General features: G+C 36.7%; 1 protein-coding gene across 2 annotated transcripts in view; it reads left to right on the forward strand.

The window, feature by feature from the left end:
- LOC136836661 (lysosome membrane protein 2-like) overlaps nt 1–21,297 on the forward strand; it is a 43,706-nt gene that overhangs the window by 14,134 nt on the left and 8,275 nt on the right. For both annotated transcript variants that reach the window (XM_067101142.1, XM_067101135.1), the window contains 7 exons: nt 4,986–5,077; nt 11,871–12,028; nt 12,310–12,451; nt 12,786–12,992; nt 14,378–14,646; nt 15,216–15,337; nt 16,456–16,574. In XM_067101142.1, coding sequence (XP_066957243.1) covers nt 4,986–5,077; nt 11,871–12,028; nt 12,310–12,451; nt 12,786–12,992; nt 14,378–14,646; nt 15,216–15,337; nt 16,456–16,574 — 1,109 coding nt within the window. The remainder of the gene's footprint in view (nt 1–4,985; nt 5,078–11,870; nt 12,029–12,309; nt 12,452–12,785; nt 12,993–14,377; nt 14,647–15,215; nt 15,338–16,455; nt 16,575–21,297) is intronic.

Consider the following 21,297-nt stretch of genomic DNA (forward strand, 5'->3'; position numbering starts at 1 on the left):
ATTAGGTCCAAAAGTTGGCGGTTATTCCTTTGAAGTCCTATTTTTAAATTATAGTATCAGAATTTATCTAGATAAATTTGTAAACTGTTTGCTGCTCTGAAATTTTTAGCATAATGTAATTTTTCATGAGCAATTGTCACCATGTGTTGATCTTTGTTCTGAATTTGCAGTCAACATAGGTTTTAAAAATGTGAATACTAGAAGGAAGGTGGTTTTTTTTTAGCCATTCCACTGATATCTGTTAAGAATTTCCTTAGGCCAGCTGGGCTCATTGACAAAGAAAACAGGATGAGGTCTCTTACAGGAGTAACTTGAGCTAGAAATTTACTTTTTAAATTTCCAGCTGTAGAACCTTGTGTCTGAAGGATTTGCTATGGAAGTCTGGATAATTACCAATCATTGAAGTTCATGTTCCATAGAATAATTAGTGTTGGTATTTAATTGACAAAGTAGGCTGTGCCCAAACTCAATCACCCTCAGATTGCTCTCAAGAAGGTTAAACAAATTGCAAACCACTTGTAGGGTTTTGAAAGGTTGACAACTCTTAATTAGACTCTGGTAGCACCTAATCTAAGAAAACTATAATAGAACAGTGGAAAGGTATTTAAGACATCTGAAGAGTCCATCTTAGTATGCACCTTTCCATCTGCATTGTCCAAGAATGGCAGATAATAGTTTGGCAGCTTATGAACTGTATTGATCTTGCAAAGGGATCCATGTATGGGGCATCTCAGATGCAGAATAACTTGCAAACTTGTAAGGATCGCTGTTAACTGACAACTGTTGTTTCCTGCTAAGAGTTTCTGCCAAGATAGGATTTTGTGACAAGGTGGAGTGATAAGTATGTGTGGGATATTTAACACCATGTTACAAGGAGTTACTGATTTTCGAGATGCTTTTTCTGACAAGATGACCATGGTTTTGACTGTTTTTAATAGCTGCACAATACTGTATTTTTGCAGTGTTATTGTTCATATAATACTGTGTGGCTATGATGGGGAATAAAATTTCCAAAGCACTACTTGTCACTACAGTTCCTTGTGCACAAGACAAAAAAATACATTTACTCCATAGTCTTACAAAATCTATTTATTGAATTTGTAGATTTCCTCTTCAAGTTTGTTTATTAATAATGGATTTGTATTAAGCAAAGATGCTATTGCTGATTTGTCTTCAAAAGTATATCTTAGTTTAACCAGACCACTGAGCGTATATTTTCGTTTAACCAGACCACTGAGCTGATTAACAGCTCTCTTAGAGAGGGCTGGCCCGAAGGATTAGATTTATTGTACGTGGCTAAGAACCAACTGGTTACCTAGCAACGGGACCTACAGCTTATTGTGGAATCTGAACCACATTATGATGAGAAATGAATTTCTAACTTTAGCCTTTAGTAAATGGGTTGATTGTTAAGCAGTAAAATAGGGCCATAATTGGGGAACCGAGACTCCAAAGTATCACTTATATCACTAATCCCTTCATCCCCATAAGCTAAAGTTGGAATTTTTGTTTTCTGTTTCCCATTTCAGAAAATATAAACAAGTAGGGTGCTTTTGAATAATTTGGTCAGTGCACGTCAAAAGGTGTTAAAATTCATTAAGGAGGAGTTCTATTCGTCCATTATAGTATGCAAGAAATTGGAATAATGACCATGCCTGACCCCTAATCCATATTTGTTGTCTACTCCATACCTTAGCTTACTTAGATATTTTCAAAGCTTAACATAGCAATTTACAAAGACTGCCCTATGCAAACAGATACTATCAGTAAAACACAAAATCAGTAGAAGCAAGAACAATACAGTACCTCAGTATGAGTACAGTCCAAGTTCTCTTTTAATGAAATATGATTGATTTATTTTATTTAGGCTGTCAGGCCAAGCACTGGGGCACTTCCAGCCCTTCAATGCATAAGGCAGCGAAAAGAGATAGAGAGGTTGGATAGTAAGATGGTTATGAAAAATGCAATATTCTGTCATAACAAACAAAATGCTTCAACAATTTGGTCATTTTTTATCAATATCACCACTCACAGATAAAGTATACACAATGTACTGAAAAGTATACTTGCAGTAAATCGGAAAAAATTAATACGCAGTCCCTGGTTAATGGCAGGGTTCTATTACCAGCCGAGCACCGCTAACCAAAAATCGGCAATAAAAAATGGCGATAAACCGCTTAACGGCACCGCTAACCAGTTATAGCGTCAATGAACCGCTTACCAGTGCCGAAAATCTGATAACGGCGTCGCTATCCAAGCACCGTAACACAGAAATGCTGTTAATCGATGCCGCCGGTAAGAGGGAACTGCCTACTAGGGTAACCATAAAAAGAAGGTATACCGTACCATGATCAAGCACCAGCATAGGCTAGTATTCCCCAGAACAGTGTCAAACTTAACCCATTTTTGTGATAATATATGCATAAATTTTCTGAAATTTGCATACTAATTGTCTGTCAGACCTTCAAGAAGGTCAATAAGCATTGAAGGGCTTAGAATACCCCCATACTCTGAGCTGTAGCTTATAAAATGTTAGTTGGGATATTTGTCCCATTAAACAACTAATAATTAGGTACAAATACAGTGTATGTATTAAACATGTTCCATTATGTAAACAATCAACCCAGAGGTAAGAAAGGATTGTAGTACAGTATATAGGCCTGCCCTATGAGAGCTGATAGGCATCTCACTGGTCTGGTTAAACTATTTCAAATAAGTACAGTATATATTGTGTTTTGTACTTACCTATGCTTAACCTTCATAGAAGTCTGCCCCAACCTTGAACTCGTATTAAGTGTACAGTACAATAGTGTGCAGGTACTGCTGTGTATTTAAACACTTGCATCCTAGCTTGGTACAGTATACAATATAGCCTGTAGTAATTAATCATATTTCCGTAAAGTTCCGTGCTCTAATGTGACATAGCATATCATTAAAGAAATGTATTGAGCAAAATTTTTTTTTTAATTGTAGTTCAGCTTGTGTACAGGGTATGCACATACTCAAAAATGTTTAAGCATTCTTATCAACAATTGTGAAGCAATAATAAAAACAAACGTTTTTCTGTACATGCACTGCAGAGCATAAAAAACAGTAACAAAATGTTATTGAACCCTCATTGTCATTCTGTACATCTTTCTGTACGTTGTTGATTATTTCCAAAAGGTGTACTGTGCTGTGCTATGCTGTAAAACTGCTATAACAAAGAAAGTCACTGAGAGAGAGAGAGAGAGAGAGAGAGAGAGAGAGAGAGAGAAGAGAGAAGAGAGAGTGAGTGTGTGTGTGTGTGTGTGTGTGTGTAGATTGTGGTAAAAGCTGTATGCAGTTTCCTTTACCTCAAGCTGCATTGCTTTTTGTTGTTCAATTTTTATCAGTTCCCTAATGTGTCTTCCACTTAGCTGTCTAGCTTCTCTTATAGAACCTTGCTCTAATTTTCACCTTGGGTGATCACTGTAAGAGTCAAGAAGTGCAAGTCAGTGGTCTAGCCTAATTGAGCTAATCAGAATGCTGTACCTACCATATGTCTGTATTACTAAGAAGTCTGAACCAAGCCATTTAAAGAATGTTATCATATTGCAGGAAGCAGACATCATGGTTGCTTTAATGCATAACCACCATAGTTTTCACTTGGTTTACTATGATGTCGACTGAGTAACTACTAATATTACATGATCACCAAGGTCTTAGGGGGTCACTGAGCAGTAAGTTAGATACATCAGCATTATGTATTTGGGAACTCAGCATGTACTTGTTGACCAAATCAAAGTACAGTGATATTTCCAAAACTATTTTGTAAGTTTCTCCATAAGTTTCCATAGCTGCATGTTTTATAATTAGTAAGGCCAGGTTGCTTTTGAATCATAAGAGCCAATGTTCATAAGCTTTGAAATCAACAAGGTCTTCCAGATGCACAAATATCTGAGCAGCTACCTTCAGTTTGGTACATCAGATGAATCATGTTACCACATATGGCCTCATGAAGTTGTTCAAACAAGCTTGAAAAATGTTTTCTTTCTACCCCATGTTTTCCTTGCTAACTTCTGCATGAAGGCTTTGAAATTCTCCGCAATGTCAATGTTGTAGATAGTTATCCAAAGCAGATTATACTCGACCTGTCACATGCAAGGGGCCACCATCCCAGATTTACTTGTCTCCATTTCAGGTTCTTGGTATGGCCATATTTCATGCTTACTTTAGGGCACCAGCACCATCAGAACACATGCAAAAAAAAATGTAGTTTAGCATAGGGCTTTAAAAGCCGCAGCCTTTATATTGGGTAACAGTAGGGTCATCATTGCTTTATGAACTGAAGAGAGGAGACTAAAGCCAATTATTAAGTGTTTATACTTGCACATACACAGTCTTCCAGCCAATCGATAATCGCCATTCAACTCCTCAGACTCAGAGCTGGCTGGCCAAGTCAGACTTGCTTGGCAGAGTGACACTGTAACTGTTCATATACCAGTTGTTCAGTTAAGTAAAACACATGTGACCTGTAGGAGGGTTGCCTGTGCTGTACTTTGGATAACACAGGACTAGAGAGGAGTGATTATTGTCTTGTTGTTCAGTCAAGTATCTTAGTAGCTAAATGAATCTGATTATTTATCTGGAGTTTTACTTCCAATAACTGACAACTTTAAAGATAGAGTCTCAGAATATCAGTGCTGTGAGGATGAACAATAGTTTGTGAGTGCCAGTTTGAAGTGGCCCCCCTCATCCTGTTGGGAAGTAGAACCAAAAAAATATGTTCATCCAGTAAGGTCCCCCTTACCCTATTTTTAGGGCATCAAGTTCAAGAGATTCTGTCTTTACTAAGGAAGTGTTTTATAAGAAAAAAAGAGAGAACAGAATTTTCTGTTATGTATAATAGTTATATATTTCCATTTGTTATGTAAATGCTTCTGTCAATTTTGTATCACTGTTAATAAATGTGCCAGAACATGATTTTAGCTTGCATACTTTATGTAAAATTTTCTTGATTTCAGGGTGTGTTTTGAGTCTTGGGATAGTCCTGCTTGGCTTAGGCATACTCACCGTGGTATTTTTTGATTCTGCTATCAACAAACTTATATATAAGGTAAAGTCTAGAAAAGTGTATTATTACTCTTGTAACATTATTTTGTATTATTACTCTTGTAACATTATTTTCATGCTAAATCTAGGGACGTAGCTCACTTTAATCTGCTACTCATCTTGTTATAGCTATACATAGCTATACGTAGTATTAACAACTCTGGAAGTTTGAATTTTGAATTCATGTACAGTACATCTTGAGTAAAATACTGAATTTTAATAAAGTATATGCCTTTGTGTTCAGGTGATACTAGTGAGATAATTAGCTTAATCATTCAAGCCTCTAGTGGTTAAATGATTTTGTGTTGGTCTACCCCTCTGTTTTTACTGCAAACAAGTCATGATGTCTATGAAGTTTAAAAGAAATATGAATTTTACTTAGAGCTAAAATGTCAAACATTTATGGTTCCCCCATATTTGATGGCAATTTACAGAGTTTGGATGTAATTAAGGTGTGGTTGTATTTGCATACTTAGATTTTAGTCAAATTTCTTTTGAAATGTTGTGTTAAAATAACACCTATACGTATACCTTTAAGATAATGATTGGTGTTCTCACGAGTGTTATTTTACTTTGTTCTGATGCAGATATGAACCTATGCTTTCATTGATGGATTGACTCGCATTTGACTCTCTTCAGCTGTCACTGAATCATCTCAGAAAACAAATTGCTTTTGAGTAGACCTGCAGTCACCCATGACCTGAGGTGGCCCTACTCTCAATTTGCTTGTAGCTGTCTTTGCTTTAGCACATTCACTGAGATAACTTCCATTTTTGTTTTACAGTGTCTTTGATGCGTAGGTTGTGTGTTCCCTTTACGTTATTTCTACGTCAGGGTCATTGCCCCAAAGTGTTTCTCTCCTCTAGTAGAACAGTGTAGTTTTGTGTGCCATGTGTGTCTTTACTGGCTGTTTTGTACAAAATTTATTTAGGATAATTTATTCAGTAATTATACAGCATATTTTGAACCATGTCAGTGTTACCATAGCTGGTTGCTGAGTATAATCACAGGCTAGATTTATATTTGTAAATTTGTGGGGTGGACCCAAAATTATTTTTCTTTTAAGGAAAAAAAAATAAGAGCAAGTTGAAATTTGATATAAGGAAAGGGAAGCAAGGTAATGCAACTATCAGTACTTGCTGAAATTGCAGGATGAAAAGGCTGAGAACTGAAAGATAATATAGCAAAGAAAAATATTTCTTACATGTATATGAGAAGGTTTACATTAGAATATTTCAGTCAAATTTTCCAGGAAAGTTTTTAGAAAAGTGAAAAAATACAAAATCAAGTGGACAGATATAGACAGTGTGTTGAGAATGCAAGATTAAGAAGTAAATCTGTTCATGATAAGAACTTTTTGTGATGGAGATAAGGAATACGTTATTATAGAAGGGAGAAAATGATTGGTTTGGTGAGAGTGTCGTGGGCTGACTGGTGTGAGGTGCCAAAAGAATATTAATGTAGATGTTAAGGTATACAGTAAGATTTGAATGTAAAGTCAATGTGAGCAAGAGTCAGTTATGATGGTAAATTGAAGTTGGTGTAGTTAAAGCTAATATGATTGAAGAATGGAAGCAGTCAGTTCATTTGGGACCAAATGCAGTGGTTGATGATAGGATGATTGAAGAGGTTGCATCACAGGAAGCCATAGTTGGAGCGTATGTAATGAATGTTGAGCAAATTCTCCTTTATGGAAAGGAAATGTACATGTGAATGAGAATGTGAGCAAAAGGAAAAAAAATGTTGAATGTTGTTGATTAGTAGCAGATGCAAAGTAAGGATATTTGAAAGGGTGCAAGATACAAGGAGATAACTTAGTGGTAAAAATGTTATATGTGGAAAGATTTATTAGTCTGTTTGAAATAGAGTGGTTGTGTAGAAAGGATGGAGGATGATTGGTTGCTGAAAATTGGTATGTTAATTTTGGGAGGAAGGGCGAGATGTATTGGAATGGAAGTGCCTTGAAATACAGGAAACAGATTGTGCTTGGAAGGTGTAACTGTGCGGTGTGATTAAGGGAGTTCAGTATGTTGTTGATAATCCTTCAGTGAGGTTTATGAAGTGGCTAATGTAGTGTAAAGTTTATATACTGGGGCCCATCTCAATTCAGTAATTAGTGGCTTTGACTTTTTTTTTTTTTTTTTTTTTTTTTTAAGCCACTCCATGTCAGGAAAGTATAGTATATTAATATTGAAATACTTTATGTAGTATTGGTGTTTAAAATAAAAAATTTCCTCATAAATGAAAATTGAAAAGGCAAAGAAGAGTAATTGAAAATTAAATGATCTTGCACCAGATAGTATCAGTACTGTTTATACCTGGTCTAAAGGTTGGGGTAGGTCATTAAAAAGCTCTTGACCTAATGGCAAAACCAGTTCTACATTGCCACCAGCATTTTGCTCTCTCCTTTTCATTAGTGTTAGAAAAAATCCTTTAATGAATGTTAGTCTTTCTTGAGTTTATTTCATGAGTATTATATATGTACAATAGAGCTTATAACTTGTTCATTGATTCAAATATTCTGTCAGAAAGCACAAACTAAAGGAATCTTTGTACTGCAATTTGTGAGTGGCTGTGTAAAGCTGAATGTTTTCCTGTTTTTTTCTTCGTGAGAATGGTCCTAGATATACGAGTATTTTCACAAAGTATATGAGGGTAACCTAGTACAGCAAGCCTCATTACCCATAATTTTGAAGGATTTGATGTGTCCAAGGTAGAAGAATCTTTGACTGTTTATCCCTACCACTAGTGCTGGACATGATCTAAAGTAAATGCCTAGGACCTTTGGTAGCCCCAAAGGTCTTAGGCATTAGTGAAAAGTCTTGACTAACTATGGGTGGCCTAACATAAGCATATGGCCATCCCCTAATTATGAGGGGGTGAAGACTGCTTGAATCAAACATCATTGCAATGTCCAGTGGCTTGTTCCATTTTTATTAAAAAAAGAGAGAGAGAGAGAGATATGCCAATATGTAGAGCATGAATACAGTTACAAAGTACCAGAATGATTTGATAGGTATGAATGATAAGAAAAAATTTATCTTTGAAACCTAGTCCTACTTTTATTTACATTGATTCACCACTCTGAGGGAACAGCTAGGGAAGGTTTTCGATTTTGACATAAAGAGGCCCATTAAGTGGTAGCTACAATGTAAGGAAACGTAAGGAGCATACAAGAGTTTGCCTTTTCTTTCTTAACTTCTTGGAATACAACAAAGATCTGGTAAAAACTGGTCATTAGGCTCACATCATATCCAGATGTGGAGATACTTTCTTACTGATGTGGAACTTTGTAAAATACTGGACTGAAAACAGTTGCAGAATTATGAAGTAGCAAGAATTAAATTTACAGAAAGCAGTATCTATGAAGAAGTGAAAATCTTGGGGTCAGGAAAAAGAGGTGGCCTGTTATCCCACAAGTGCTGCAGTGTAGATGGTGTTAAAAAATGGAAATAAACAAATAGGACGTAAATTTGGCTTCATCAGGGGTAGCCATCTCTCAAATAATAGGGACACACACACATGGCCAACACACCAAATAATAAAGCAGTCATAATACACACAAGAACAGGCCCCTCAAAAACACTGATCCTTTACTATTGGGCTACCAAGAATCTGCACAAAGATGGAGGTGGGGAAAAAGCCTTGCTAATGACATGCAAAAGCTCAAGCACATGGCATGCACAAAGGAAAATTTCAACACCAACACAGTGACACTGAAAGTAAGAGTGGCTGAGAACACAGTGGATGAGGTTGGCCTTCTCATGTCATGAAGTACTTAGGCCTACCCAACAGGATTTTGTTTTGGTGTTAGTAAAAGCCAAAGTGTGCCCTGCGTAAGAAACTCAATTTATAGAAGCACAGGTTTGTTTATCTAGGAAAATGCAAATTACATTTAAAATTTGGTATATTTTTGCAGTTTGTAGATCACTTGAATGTATGACTAACTGTTAATAACTGAAAATGTCAAGACTAAATGGGAATAATCCATAAGTCATCCATAGAGATACACTTACCAATGTATTCCAATCATGGCACTTGGCATTGTGTGGTCAGACCTTTTCTGATTATCTTCTATCATTGTTCCCCAGAATATAATATTACAGGCCTTATCCGTGTATGATCAGCTTTTTCTGTGTACCAAAGGCTTTTGAGAGCGTTCATAGACCAGTAAAGCATTATGTAAGGTCAGCTGTCACTGTGTTATTCCTGTTAAATTTATAAAGCTAATTGAAATTATCCGTGAACTAAGTATATGCAAAGTTAATGTTGGATGTCTGGCAATGAATTTGCAGTAAATATTAGGGTGTCGCAGGGTGGTAAGATGTCACCATTGCTGCTTGCCCTTCTCATGGATTGTATAATGGAAATCAAAAGACTGAAATTGCATGCAAATGATTATACATAGTGTGATCTGTATTGCTGTAAGAACATTAATCATTGTATGAAAATAATGTACAACTATTTTCAAAAAGGTTTTGTAGATCTGAGAAGAGGCAAAGGCTTTGAGAAGAATATTAAAAGTCAGGTGGCTGAATAGTGAGAAATTATACCATTTAATGAGAGCACGGAAAGTTGGATGACTCGGGGGCCTACTTGGATGAGAACTAAGAGATGGGAGGTTGTAGAGCTTATAGAAAGACAAGGCACAGTGTAGACATCAGAGGTAGAATTTCACAGAAGCCCTTTGCATCTGTGGTGTTTGAAGTGATGGTGCTGATTACCAGTGAATACCAAATTGCAAGATGTCAAGCAGTCTGTTTCCACTTCATCCAGGGTTTTGTTTATCTGTATTTTACTTTTCAATAGTGTACTGGGTTTCACAGTCCATTGTATCCCAAGGTAGCAGAAATATCCTTATTCCAAGACATGCTATTTTACCACATCAAGCTCTACTTACTAATCCTCATTTGCTCATGCATTTTGTTCTTCAAAAATAAAAATTCCATGCATAATTTGCAGTCCTGAGCCTCTTGTAACACAGTCTGTTACATTAGATAAACAGTGCAGTTTACTTTTAACTTTACTGACGAGATCTTCAATGCCACTTTTCCAACTGTACTTTTTCCTTTGCTTTCTTTCCATTCACCTTAAGCTTTATTATACTTTTTGTGCTTTCCTCTCCATTCCACATGGCTGATCTATCTCATCTTTCAAAAATTCATACAACCCAATACTCTTGGTTGTGTTATTAATATTACGTCATCTTTGTATAGTACATCCCATGAGTCTTCCTTTTTGCAATAACTTGTAGTTAACCTCTGTTTATATGTTAACGGCAAAGGGATCAAGGCTAATCCATGATGGATGCCTGCCACTGTCTTTGCTGTAGATCTTTTCTTAATACAATAACTTCAGCTTATCAAGTCTTTTGGGTCCTCAAGTGTAATTGTGTGGTTTAATTTTACTTATACTGTACTGTCTCTCTGATTTCCTCTCTGTCTAGATTTTATTGGCGTGAAGCCTAACAACCAATTTTAAGAGCTTTTCTTAGGATTTTCTGTGATTTAAGTACTATATTACAGTGCCTCCCCTTTTCCTTCATAATATTATTGTTATATGTAGCACTTTCTCATAATTTTTTATCCAGTCTTTTCCTGTATCGGGTTTTAATATACAATATTATGGCCTGGTTATGTATAACCAGCATCCAACTGATTTTGACCAATTGCTTGTTACCTGTGGCATAGTATTCCTTGGATTTTCCACATTTTATCATCTACACCATAGACTTGTGGATAGTGTATTGTTATGCTATGTAAGCCAAGCATACCTTTTTTGTTTGACTTACCTTAGAGGCAGTGATGTATGCCCAGGCCCTGAGACAAGTTTTCAAAGCCACTCTCTGTTGTAGACGTATTAACTTTCATTGAAGTGTAGGTGGACAAATTGAAACCAGAAACTAGGCAAGTTGGAAACCTTCATGGAGTGACACATCTAAAAGTTCAGAAAATTCTTTGGTAACAAGAAGTATGGAAAATTTACCAATAAGACATGATATTGCAAACCGTATAGAGGGCAGTAAAGATGTTAATAAAAAAAGGACTTGCGTAGAACTTGTGAAATCACTGACAGAGGGGACAAAGGTGGAAAAAGTGACGTTGAAAAAGCCATGTGTACATTCCCAAACTATTTTGGATTGTGCAATCTTAAGGTCAAAATTATGATATGTGAATCTTGTATGTAACACATTACAGGTCAGTTGTATAATCACAACAGCATTTTCATTATAAACCAAGAAAACTATTTATTACGATGTTTCAAAAAAGGAACCGGCTCCAAAACTTGACGTCATCTGCTGCTCCTCACAGCTAGGAGCTTCATGGAAGATGTCCTTGATCTTAGGTGTTCTAACCTCATGTGAAGCAGTTTAACATGTAATTACTTATCTGAAGAATTTTAGCTTAACATTGCAGCTCAGTGCCTTCATCAAGCACTTCACTTTATATTTTCACATAGGCATTACAACTTGATCATCAAGAAGGACAATAAAAGGGGAGAGAGCAAGCCATTAATAGTTTATTCTTAGTTATATATATATATATATATATATATATATATATATATATATATATATATATATATATATATATATTTTTTTATATATATATATATATATATATATATATATATATATATATTTTTTATATATATATATATATTTGTTGGTGTCCGTGCAAAAATAAGTACATGATGGTTTTTAGTAAAGGTAGTGCTGTAGTGCCATAAGGCTTTTTGAAGTTGTAGGTATTGTTTTAAATAACAAATGAGTAACCCTAGTCTCTCAATCTTTGCAGGAGCTCGTGATTCGTAATGGAACAGATGTCTTTAAGAACTGGAAGCATCCACCCATCACGCCGCATCTACGCATGTATTTTTTCAATCTTACCAATGAAAAAGAATTTTTAGCTGGAAGTAAACCAGTCTTGCAGGAAGTTGGACCTTACTGTTACAGGTGAGAATTTTTATAAACTAGTAATGTTTAGTTTTTCTAAGTCCATTTGCTAGTTGAACAGAGACTGTAATGCCCTATTTTAGGCCATACTAAATGAAAAGAATAAAAAGAGAATGGGTGGAAAATGGGATTTTAACCACTGAACGTACGCATCATATTACACTTAATATTATTGTTTGATAGGCACTTCTGTCAAATTCTTCAATGTATGATACTGTTTTATTTTTATTCCTTAAAATTGATGGTCAGTATTGCAAATATAATTTTATATCTGTACACAGGGAACATTGGGAGAAGATAAACGTAAAATTCCACGACAATGGGACAGTTTCTTATGAAACTCAGAAGTTTTATTTCTTTGAAAGAGAAAAGTCTGTTGGATCTGAAAACGATGTGATTGTCTCCCTCAATATTCCTATGGTGGTAAGTTGATAAATAATTTAATGTTGCTTTTCTTAGAAAAGGTTTGTTTGTGGCCATTTCCATTGTACATCTTGAATTCCCATAATATATTTATTTACCTAAAAATTTATTAAACACATTTCATACCCACATTTTTAATTCTATACCTGTTTGTCACAAGTGGTTCTAATTAGTGTACTGTACTAGATGAGGCATTAGTTATTTATTCCTTATCCTTAGTAATTATTTAAAAATTTTTAACTTTCAAGAGCCATTGGGAGAAATTAATTTGAATTACATACTGTATTTATTGCTGTGGCATTATTCATTTTTTATTGCTTCTAATTTATTACAGGCTGCAATATCACAGTGGAGGTTTGCTGCTCGAATAGCTAAACTTGCTCTCTCATCCATGTTGGAAGTATTGAAGGAGAAACCAGTCGTTGCACATACAGTTGGGGAGCTGATGTGGGGCTATGATGATCCTCTCCTGAAAATTGCCAAGGATATACTGCCTCCAGACAAAAGGTTGCCATTTGATAAATTTGGATTCTTCATCAATGTAAGTATTTCAGTTTGGTTCTCTATTGGGCCCCTTCATCATTGGTGGTGGTTCTTAAAATGTCATTGCAGTTTGCTTTTTAGCAAGCTGAGTTTTTTTTTTTTTTTTTTTCATTGTGGTATGTCAGTAGACTCATGGCTTTTAATTTCTTTGCTTAGATAACAGGTGCCTAAGGTTAGATTTTTGAGCAGATAAAGCTTTCAAGATTGGGAATTGACATACTGCCTTTTTGGGAAAGTACTAAAACTCCAACCCTCCCCCCCTCTCTTTTTTTATTATCTATGGGTCATTTTAAGGGCATTACTTATCATAATTCTCATAATCAACACTGTAAAATTGTGCTTGATAGGTATTTACCTTTTAAGTAAACAAAAGGAGGATCCTTAAAATAAACCCAGGTATTACAGGAAGTTTGTAAAGCTATACATGGTCCTAAGGTTAAAAAGCGTGAAATTGTTAATAATGACATACTTAATACAGTACCCAAATTATAAACTTTGTAATTATAGAGTGGCTAAGCATTTTTACACTGGAGTTTCCTGAATACTGTCTCCAGGTAATTATAGAGTGGCTAAGCATTTTCACAATGGAATTTCCTGAATACTCAGATGAAAATTTACTAATAGAGAATTAGTTTACTGAGAAGACAAGATCTTCTTAGATTATAAGCCAGTATTACAGTAATTTTGTGGAGCAAAGCAAAACGGCTATTGTCTTGAAAAAAAATAACCATACTTAAAGAAAGTGAGGTTTTACGAAAATTTAAAAATAGATTTGTACTTGAGTGTGTTGTTGAACAGTTGAGATTAGTTACCAGGTTAACTATATGGTAGCTCTTCCAAAGCCTATTATGTATATCCCACCACGACCACCCCACTTAGTCCCTGGAGCAAAAGATAGAGTGACACCTTACATGCCAGGAGCTTTGGTAGTACCCTTGCTCACTCACTAGCCCCCAATACAGCTAATCTGACTGTGTGTGTGTTTGGTTGCTCAGTTGCATACAAATAATATGCTCTACTTGAAAGGCTTTGGTTTGTATACCTAGGAAAAATACAGATTACTTTTAAAAAATTTGGTATATTATAAATTTCAGCACGTATGCATAAACACCAGTTGATTCTACTGTGAAAAATTAATGCAAAGGGACGTGGCACTCTGAAGTAGCTTAATGATTTTATAAATGAGGAAGTAAAAATGTTTGATGTTTTATTGCACATTTTAGTTTGAACCTTGTCTTATTTTATTACATCTTAATGAAATTGGTAAAAATATCTTTTATCACCCAGATATCAATGCGATACACTCTTGTAATCTAATTATGGTAGACTGATTACTGTATACACAAGTTAAGCAAATATCTATGTAAAAAACTTTTGTTTCAGAAAAATGGTTCAACAGATGGCTTATTTAATGTATTCACTGGAGAAGAAACAATGAAGAAATATGGCATTATAGATAGCTTTAATTACATGAAAAAACTGGATTATTGGAAAACTAAAGAATGCAACATGCTCAATGGAACAGATGGATCCATATTTCCCCCTGGAGTCACGGACAACACTGTTTTGTATATGTTTAATGATAATCTCTGCCGTTCCGTGCCTTTGACTTTTGCGGGTGATGTTGAGCAGTATGGAATCATATCAAAAAGGTAAGATATATGTATGTGTGTCTCTCTCTCCTCCTTGATACTTGGTCAAACTTTACCTCCTGATACTTTGTCAAACTTGACGTTGCTAGCTCCATGGCATCACAACATATGGCTGGAATAATTTTGTAGATTTTGTGTATAGTATATTATTTATTCACTGGTTATTGTGACTTATAGTGTATTAACGTTAGTTATAATGTTATTTGTCAGCATATTATAGATGTGTTAACTTTAGTTATAATGTTATTTGTCAGCATAATGTTATTTGTCAGCATATTATAGATGTGTAAATTGTCATGTACAAAGTATATGATTGCTTGCATTAGCATTTCTTAAATTTCAGTCCATAAAAAGTTAAATGTCGTATCATCAAGCACAGAGGCAGTGTGTTTTCTTGCTTAATATTACTTTAGATATTTTGATCGCAACTATTAGTATGGTTGCCTTAAAGAAGGCAAATATCTTTTGGTGAACTTTTATCAGATTGTATTAAAGTTAAATATGTAAAGTTAATGAAACTGGTAAAGAAGTAACAGTATCACATTTTGACATAATTATACAATTCCCAGGTTTGCCCCACCAAAAGATGTTTTTGCAGATGTTGATAAAAATCCAGAGAATGCTTGCTTCTGTGTTGATGGTCCTCCCTGCCTTGGTGGAGGATTGTTCAACATTAGTGCCTGCAAATTTGGTAAGAATTTACTACATACTGTACTGTATATTAGTAAATATTGCTACATTGTCTGTGATTAATGAATCGAGTAGTTTCTAATTCTTTTGAGTGTTTGGGGTTTTTCAGTAAGATTTTGATAACCCCTCATGTGGAACTACAGGTGTTTTTATTACTGTGGATTTTTACAATTTCAAGTGGTATGCCCTTCAAGTTAGGCATGCCATTTAAAATGTTAGTTGATTTCTGGGGAATTAGGGTCACCCCTCAATTGAGCTACTACTGTTCACCCAACACACGTAAACATACATCAGTGACTGTCTTAAGCAGAGGTCTGTTTCATTGATTTTATTCACCTGTTGTCCTTCAAGTGATTGTCTTGAGTTGCGTACCATTTGTGTTCTCAGGCTAACAGACACCATGGTCTTAGTGACTTACCTTGTGTGAGTAGGAGAATGAACCAAACGTAAGATTATGGTATTCATTGTTCCAAGTCATAACCAAGTAATTCTAGCCTGGCTTTGAAATTGTCACATTTTTTTTATGTTAATTTAACTTTACATGTGATGTAGAGAATGCAGTATAATCCTGCCTCTCGGAAAGTTGCCCCGTGTTTAGGAAGGATGCAGTTAGTCATTTTAAGATCGCCTTGATTCTAATATATCACTGTATGAGTCTATTACTAGATATCCAATGGTGGCCTTTTTATAAGGTAATTCTTTCCCCCTGTGGTCAAAATTAGGACTTGAGAGATCATTTTGGATACCATCAGTAAACCTGGTTATGAATCGTCCCATCCCACAGAAGGGCATTAGCTTTTGGAAATTCATGCTTTGATTTGTGAAATGGAGGTCAGACGGCTAAAAGTGAGCAACAAAATTGGTAAACTGGAGTCTTTAGCTCCTGTGGTGCCATTGTGGAAGGCTGGCATGGTTTTTACCAAGATACATATGTGAATTCAGGAACTAGGCTGATAGCTGTTGACTCTTATTTGGGTTCTATGGTTCGTGATTGATGGTGAGCTTGGTCTCTAGACTTCATACATTATTAACTAATTAGGTAATACTGTATCAGTTAACGTAGTTCTTGAAAATTTTTTAAATAGGCATTTCTTGTAACAGTACATTTACTTTTTTCAGGTTCTCCAACTGCAATATCGTGGCCACACTTTTACCAGGCAGACCAGAAGTACTTGGATGGTGTTGTGGGCCTCAAGCCTGATCCAAAGCGGCATGCATTTTACATTGATATAAGCCCGGTATGATGAGTGTTTTTGTTCAGTTTAGAATGTGTGCATGTGTGATTCAGTAAGGGATGCATCAGACAGAAGAGTTTATAAATTTGGTTATTGGAAGGATTTTGAGGTACTCTTTAATTTCATAAGTCATCTTGTTTCTTTTCCTGTGTAAAAGTTCGTGCTTATTGCTTTATTTGAAAAATATATGAAGTAACATGAATATTGTTACTAGAGGCTTCATATAGACTTTATTTAGAACATAATTTACTCGAAGTTGTGTTCTGAGTTAGGTAGCTTGTGCTGTTGCACTTTAAGGCATTAGACTAGCTGTATGAAGTTCATCATTAATACAGTTGCAGATTATGCCACATGAGTAATTTAAGCAGCAAAAAATTAAGTTGTTAAGAATAAAAGTAAAACATAATTATGACTATGGTGTGAATTGGAATGATGTTGATTATAACTCTTTCTAGTGTAGGGTGATACAGTTATGCTACCTTTTGTATGTTCTCTATGCCAGCAAGTTTTTTCCACACTTGGGCATTTACGTCACATTTCATTAGCAACCCTCCTATCCTTTACAGCAGGTATCATAACCAGGTGTACTTACCCACCCAAATTTGAGACTTGTTGCGATGGTTGTTTTGCTTCATGAAGAAAAGGACACAAGTCAAGATGGTCAAGGAGTGCTGCCAATTTGTATGCTTTATCTGCTAAAAAGTCTTTGGTCTCCAGATCTACAAAGAACTAGTCTTTTGCTATGGCTAGTGGTGAAGCAGCACCAGGCGTGAGTTATTTCTTATCCCAGTTTTTGCAGTCTACCTGCTTCTCTCCCTGTTTGCTCAATTCTGCCTTGCCTGCTGACTGGCTTGCCTTTTCAACTCCCACTTCTCCTGTGTCATGTCCAGTGTATGAAGACTCACAAATGCCTCTTTTGAAGGAGTGACTAATTTAGTCCTGAGTGAACAGATGGAGAGCAGCTCAGGCAAACAATCTGCAAAACTCACTGTTGTACATCCTTTGGAAGTGACTGAGAGTGGCATCAATTGGAATACTTACGATAGATGACTCACCCACCAATTGACTGTGTCAGACGTTACCAAACCTGTCTTGCTGCCATGGCTTGAAGACATTCTGCTTCATGGCATGGTCACAGTCACCTCACGTGAGGTCCTAGCACCATATAGGTGGGGATTCATTCCCAGTTCATCAAAGGATCTTTAAACGCCCATGTACCTTTCTAGTCATCTTTGTCAGATGTACCTTTAAGTACAAAGAGTGCCATCAGTTATACTAACAGACAAACAGTGACTGCCACTTATCCAAGCAACTCTGGCTCTTCATCCCCCTTTGGCTATGGGGGATACAGCAAAGCACTCCAGCGTCTTTATCTCCATCCAGATCACCTTTATGGCAGCTGAAATACACACAATGAGTGATTTTTGTAGTTATCACCATGCCCAGCTGAAGGAAATGGGTTTTTGGAGCCATTAGTGTTTTGTTAGAGGGACTAAGTTTTCATATGATGACTCCAAGGTTGAAGGTACGATACTTCACTGAGCATCACTTTTGCACATTAAAATGGTGGTGTATTTTCCTGCTAGTGAAGTGGGACATTCCAACCAAGGGTCTGTCAGACTTATCACTTTTTTATTTTGAAGACCTTAAAAGTTTTCAATCCACACACAATTGAGAGGGGGTTGTGAAGAACCTATAGGAAGATCAGGCAATGATTAGCATCTTTTGACTCCAGGACGACTTTTGATGCTAACTACGGTACCCAAGAGCCAGGACTTTATCCCCTTTCTACAAAGTCTGTGCAGCATAGGATGTCAGGCATGCCTTCTAGATCATATCCTTCTACTTAACGGGTATACTGGACTCCAAAAAGGGGGTTGTGGTCACCCTTTCAGACCAGTAAAGGGGGATAGCCTAAAGTTAGGGTGATAGCCTAAAGTTAAGTCCCTTGATAATGGGTCACAAAGAAGTTTGGGGACTGTGCTTCCCCAATGGCAGGTCTTCCACGAGTGTGATTTGTTTCTAGAGGATTGGAACAGAGCCTTGGGCAGTAGGGGTTATCAGTCCATTTATAGATGGTTAACAGTAACATCTTCCATTAACAAAACATTTTATATAAGTAACTTACCCAGTAATTACTTAGCTAAGAGTTTATACTCGAACGGCAGCTTGAATTTTGAATTCTGGAGTAGTGATTCTTTTCTTTGTCTAGGTGACAAGACCCTGCCCACTTTCGGGGTAAGATAGAGGAACAACATAGCCAATAGCTCAGTTTGTTTCTGCCGCTTGTAACGTCCACACACGGTGTTGACATAGCAGCTGTGTTTTTGGAACATTGGTTTTCTTCCCATCCAGTGAAGTACTATGTTATGGTAACCTTTTGGCATTGCTGTCTAGAAATAATTCCTGTTTTTTGTGACTATTATAAGGAAAGTCCTCAGGAAGTTCCATTCACACAGCAACATAAGGATGACTCTTGTGGCCCCCTTTTGGCCACAGAAGGAATGATTCTCAGACCCTCTAGACCTCCTCATAGACTTCCCCCTGCTATTCCAAGTCTTCTCAGACAACCACACTGCAGAAAGTTCCATCATGGTCTGTCTACTCTGGCCCTGACAGGTTTGTGACTGTTAGTAAGCTCATCCAAGCAAAATGACTTTTGAGATCGACGGCGAAGGCAATTGCCAAGTGCAGATGTGTCTTGCCAACAAACTTTACCAGGCAAAGTGGACAGTATTTAGAAGTTGGTGCAAAAGAAACAATGTTTCATCTTCTCAAACTTCTATCACTCAAATAGTGGACTTTCTTCTGTTTTGAGATCTTCGAAGGGCTTGTCTTCCTCTACTATAAAGGGCTGTAGAGCCATGCTCAGCTCTGTTTTCCATCACAGAGGCCTCAACATTTCTTCTAATCAAGATCTTTCGGGCCTTATTAAGTCATTCAGTATATCCAAATCTATAAAGGGGAGAACGTCTCTTAGAATCTAGACATGCTTAAGTGGTTGTATAATCCGCACTTTGAACCCATGCATTCCTCCTCTCTGAGGAACCTGAGACTGTTTTTCTTGTGGCTCGGGCTGCTGTGAAGAGGGTAAAGTGAGTTTCATGCAATTGATAAAAGGATCGGCTTTTCTCGGAGATGCAGTTTGCTGCTCCTCCTTAGCAAAGAACGAGAACCCTTCACAACCTTGGCCTCGTCCTTTTACCATCAAAAGCATATCAGGTATTTTAGGGATGGAAGAGGAGGAGATTGCTGTGCCTGGTGAGAGCCCTCAGGGACTACCTACACCAAACAGAGAAAATTAGAGGACAATTTTTGAGTTTGTGATGTTCAGTTAAAAATTCCTCTAGACCCTTGTCGACGAACGCCATTTCCTTCTTCTTGAGGGATCTCATTATGGAATCACACTCCCAGGTAGCAGAGGATGACTTAGTCATGAAAGTTAAGGCACACGATATAAGGGCAGTTGCTACATCAGTAGTTTTCAAGTACAACCTTTCCCCTCTCATCCATTCTACAGGCAACGCACTATAGAAGCAAATCCGTGTCTGCAATGCATTACCTGCGGGACGTTGAAACTATGTACGAGAACTGCAGTACCTTGGGACCTGTGTCTGTAGCTGGTGTAGTGTTGGGTGAGGAAGTGTAGGAAGTATCTCTTCCTATGTTACTGTCTCTTCACCTTGATCGTGGTGTTGAGCCCTTGGGAAGCCTGGAGGGTACAAGATACTTAGAAGTGCCCACCAGTTTTAGTGTTGGGTAGTGGTCACGTTTTTTAATTATATGGTGTAGGTGATATTGTTGTTTGGTTTTGGTTGTATAGCGGTACTGTGCCATGGGCAGTGGCAGATATCTGAGCTTTGTTGGCCTTTGGTAATGACCTTCCCACAAAGTTCCTTCTGTATACTTTGTCAGCCTTCGGAGTACTCCTTCGCTGCAGAGTATCCCACCTCAGTTGAGGCAATCCTGGCTATACCGCCACGTCATTACAGGTTGAGATGAGCCCCAGCCCGAGGCAGTATCTACCTGCAGCAGCTCTCACCAGGTAAAGAAACAACAAGCATTGTCTCAATGCTAGCCTATATTTTTTTCCTCAAGTCATAACTTACCATGTGTTGGGGTATTTTATTGTTGTCCATGATTCCCCACTGCTTTTTAGTGTGGAATCAGATAAGTAATTACTGGGAAAGTTACGTATATAAAAATGACATTTTTATGATAAGTGATAAATTAAAGTTTTATACATACATAACCAGTAATTACGGATGGAACCCACCCTCCTCCCCACGCATGGACATTTTAGCATGAACAAGTTGAGGTATTGGCTATGTTGTTCCTCATATCTCACCCCGAAAGTGGGCGGGGTCTTGTCACCTACACAAACAAAAGAATCACTACCATGGAATTCAAAATTAAATCTGACGTTCAAGTAGAAACTCTGAACTAGTAATTACTGGGTAAGTATATATTTAAAACTATTTTATAAAAAAAAAAATTATGAAAATGCCCAAGTTTCATTTGACAGTAGATGAGAATTGGATAATTCTTTAAAGAAACCTAGTAAAATCTCCATTGTATTTTAGTTCATGTATTGAACATTCCCTTAAAGAATATGGCAAATTCATTTTTGTTGCTAGTTACCAGAGGAATTGCTGGTAATCTTATTCCTTTAATTAGAAACCACTGAGCATCCCCGAGAGCCAAGATTTTTAGCTCTGTGGTCTGG

This window comes from Macrobrachium rosenbergii, chromosome 4, assembly GCF_040412425.1.
Source record: "Macrobrachium rosenbergii isolate ZJJX-2024 chromosome 4, ASM4041242v1, whole genome shotgun sequence".
Lineage (NCBI taxonomy): Eukaryota > Metazoa > Arthropoda > Malacostraca > Decapoda > Palaemonidae > Macrobrachium > Macrobrachium rosenbergii.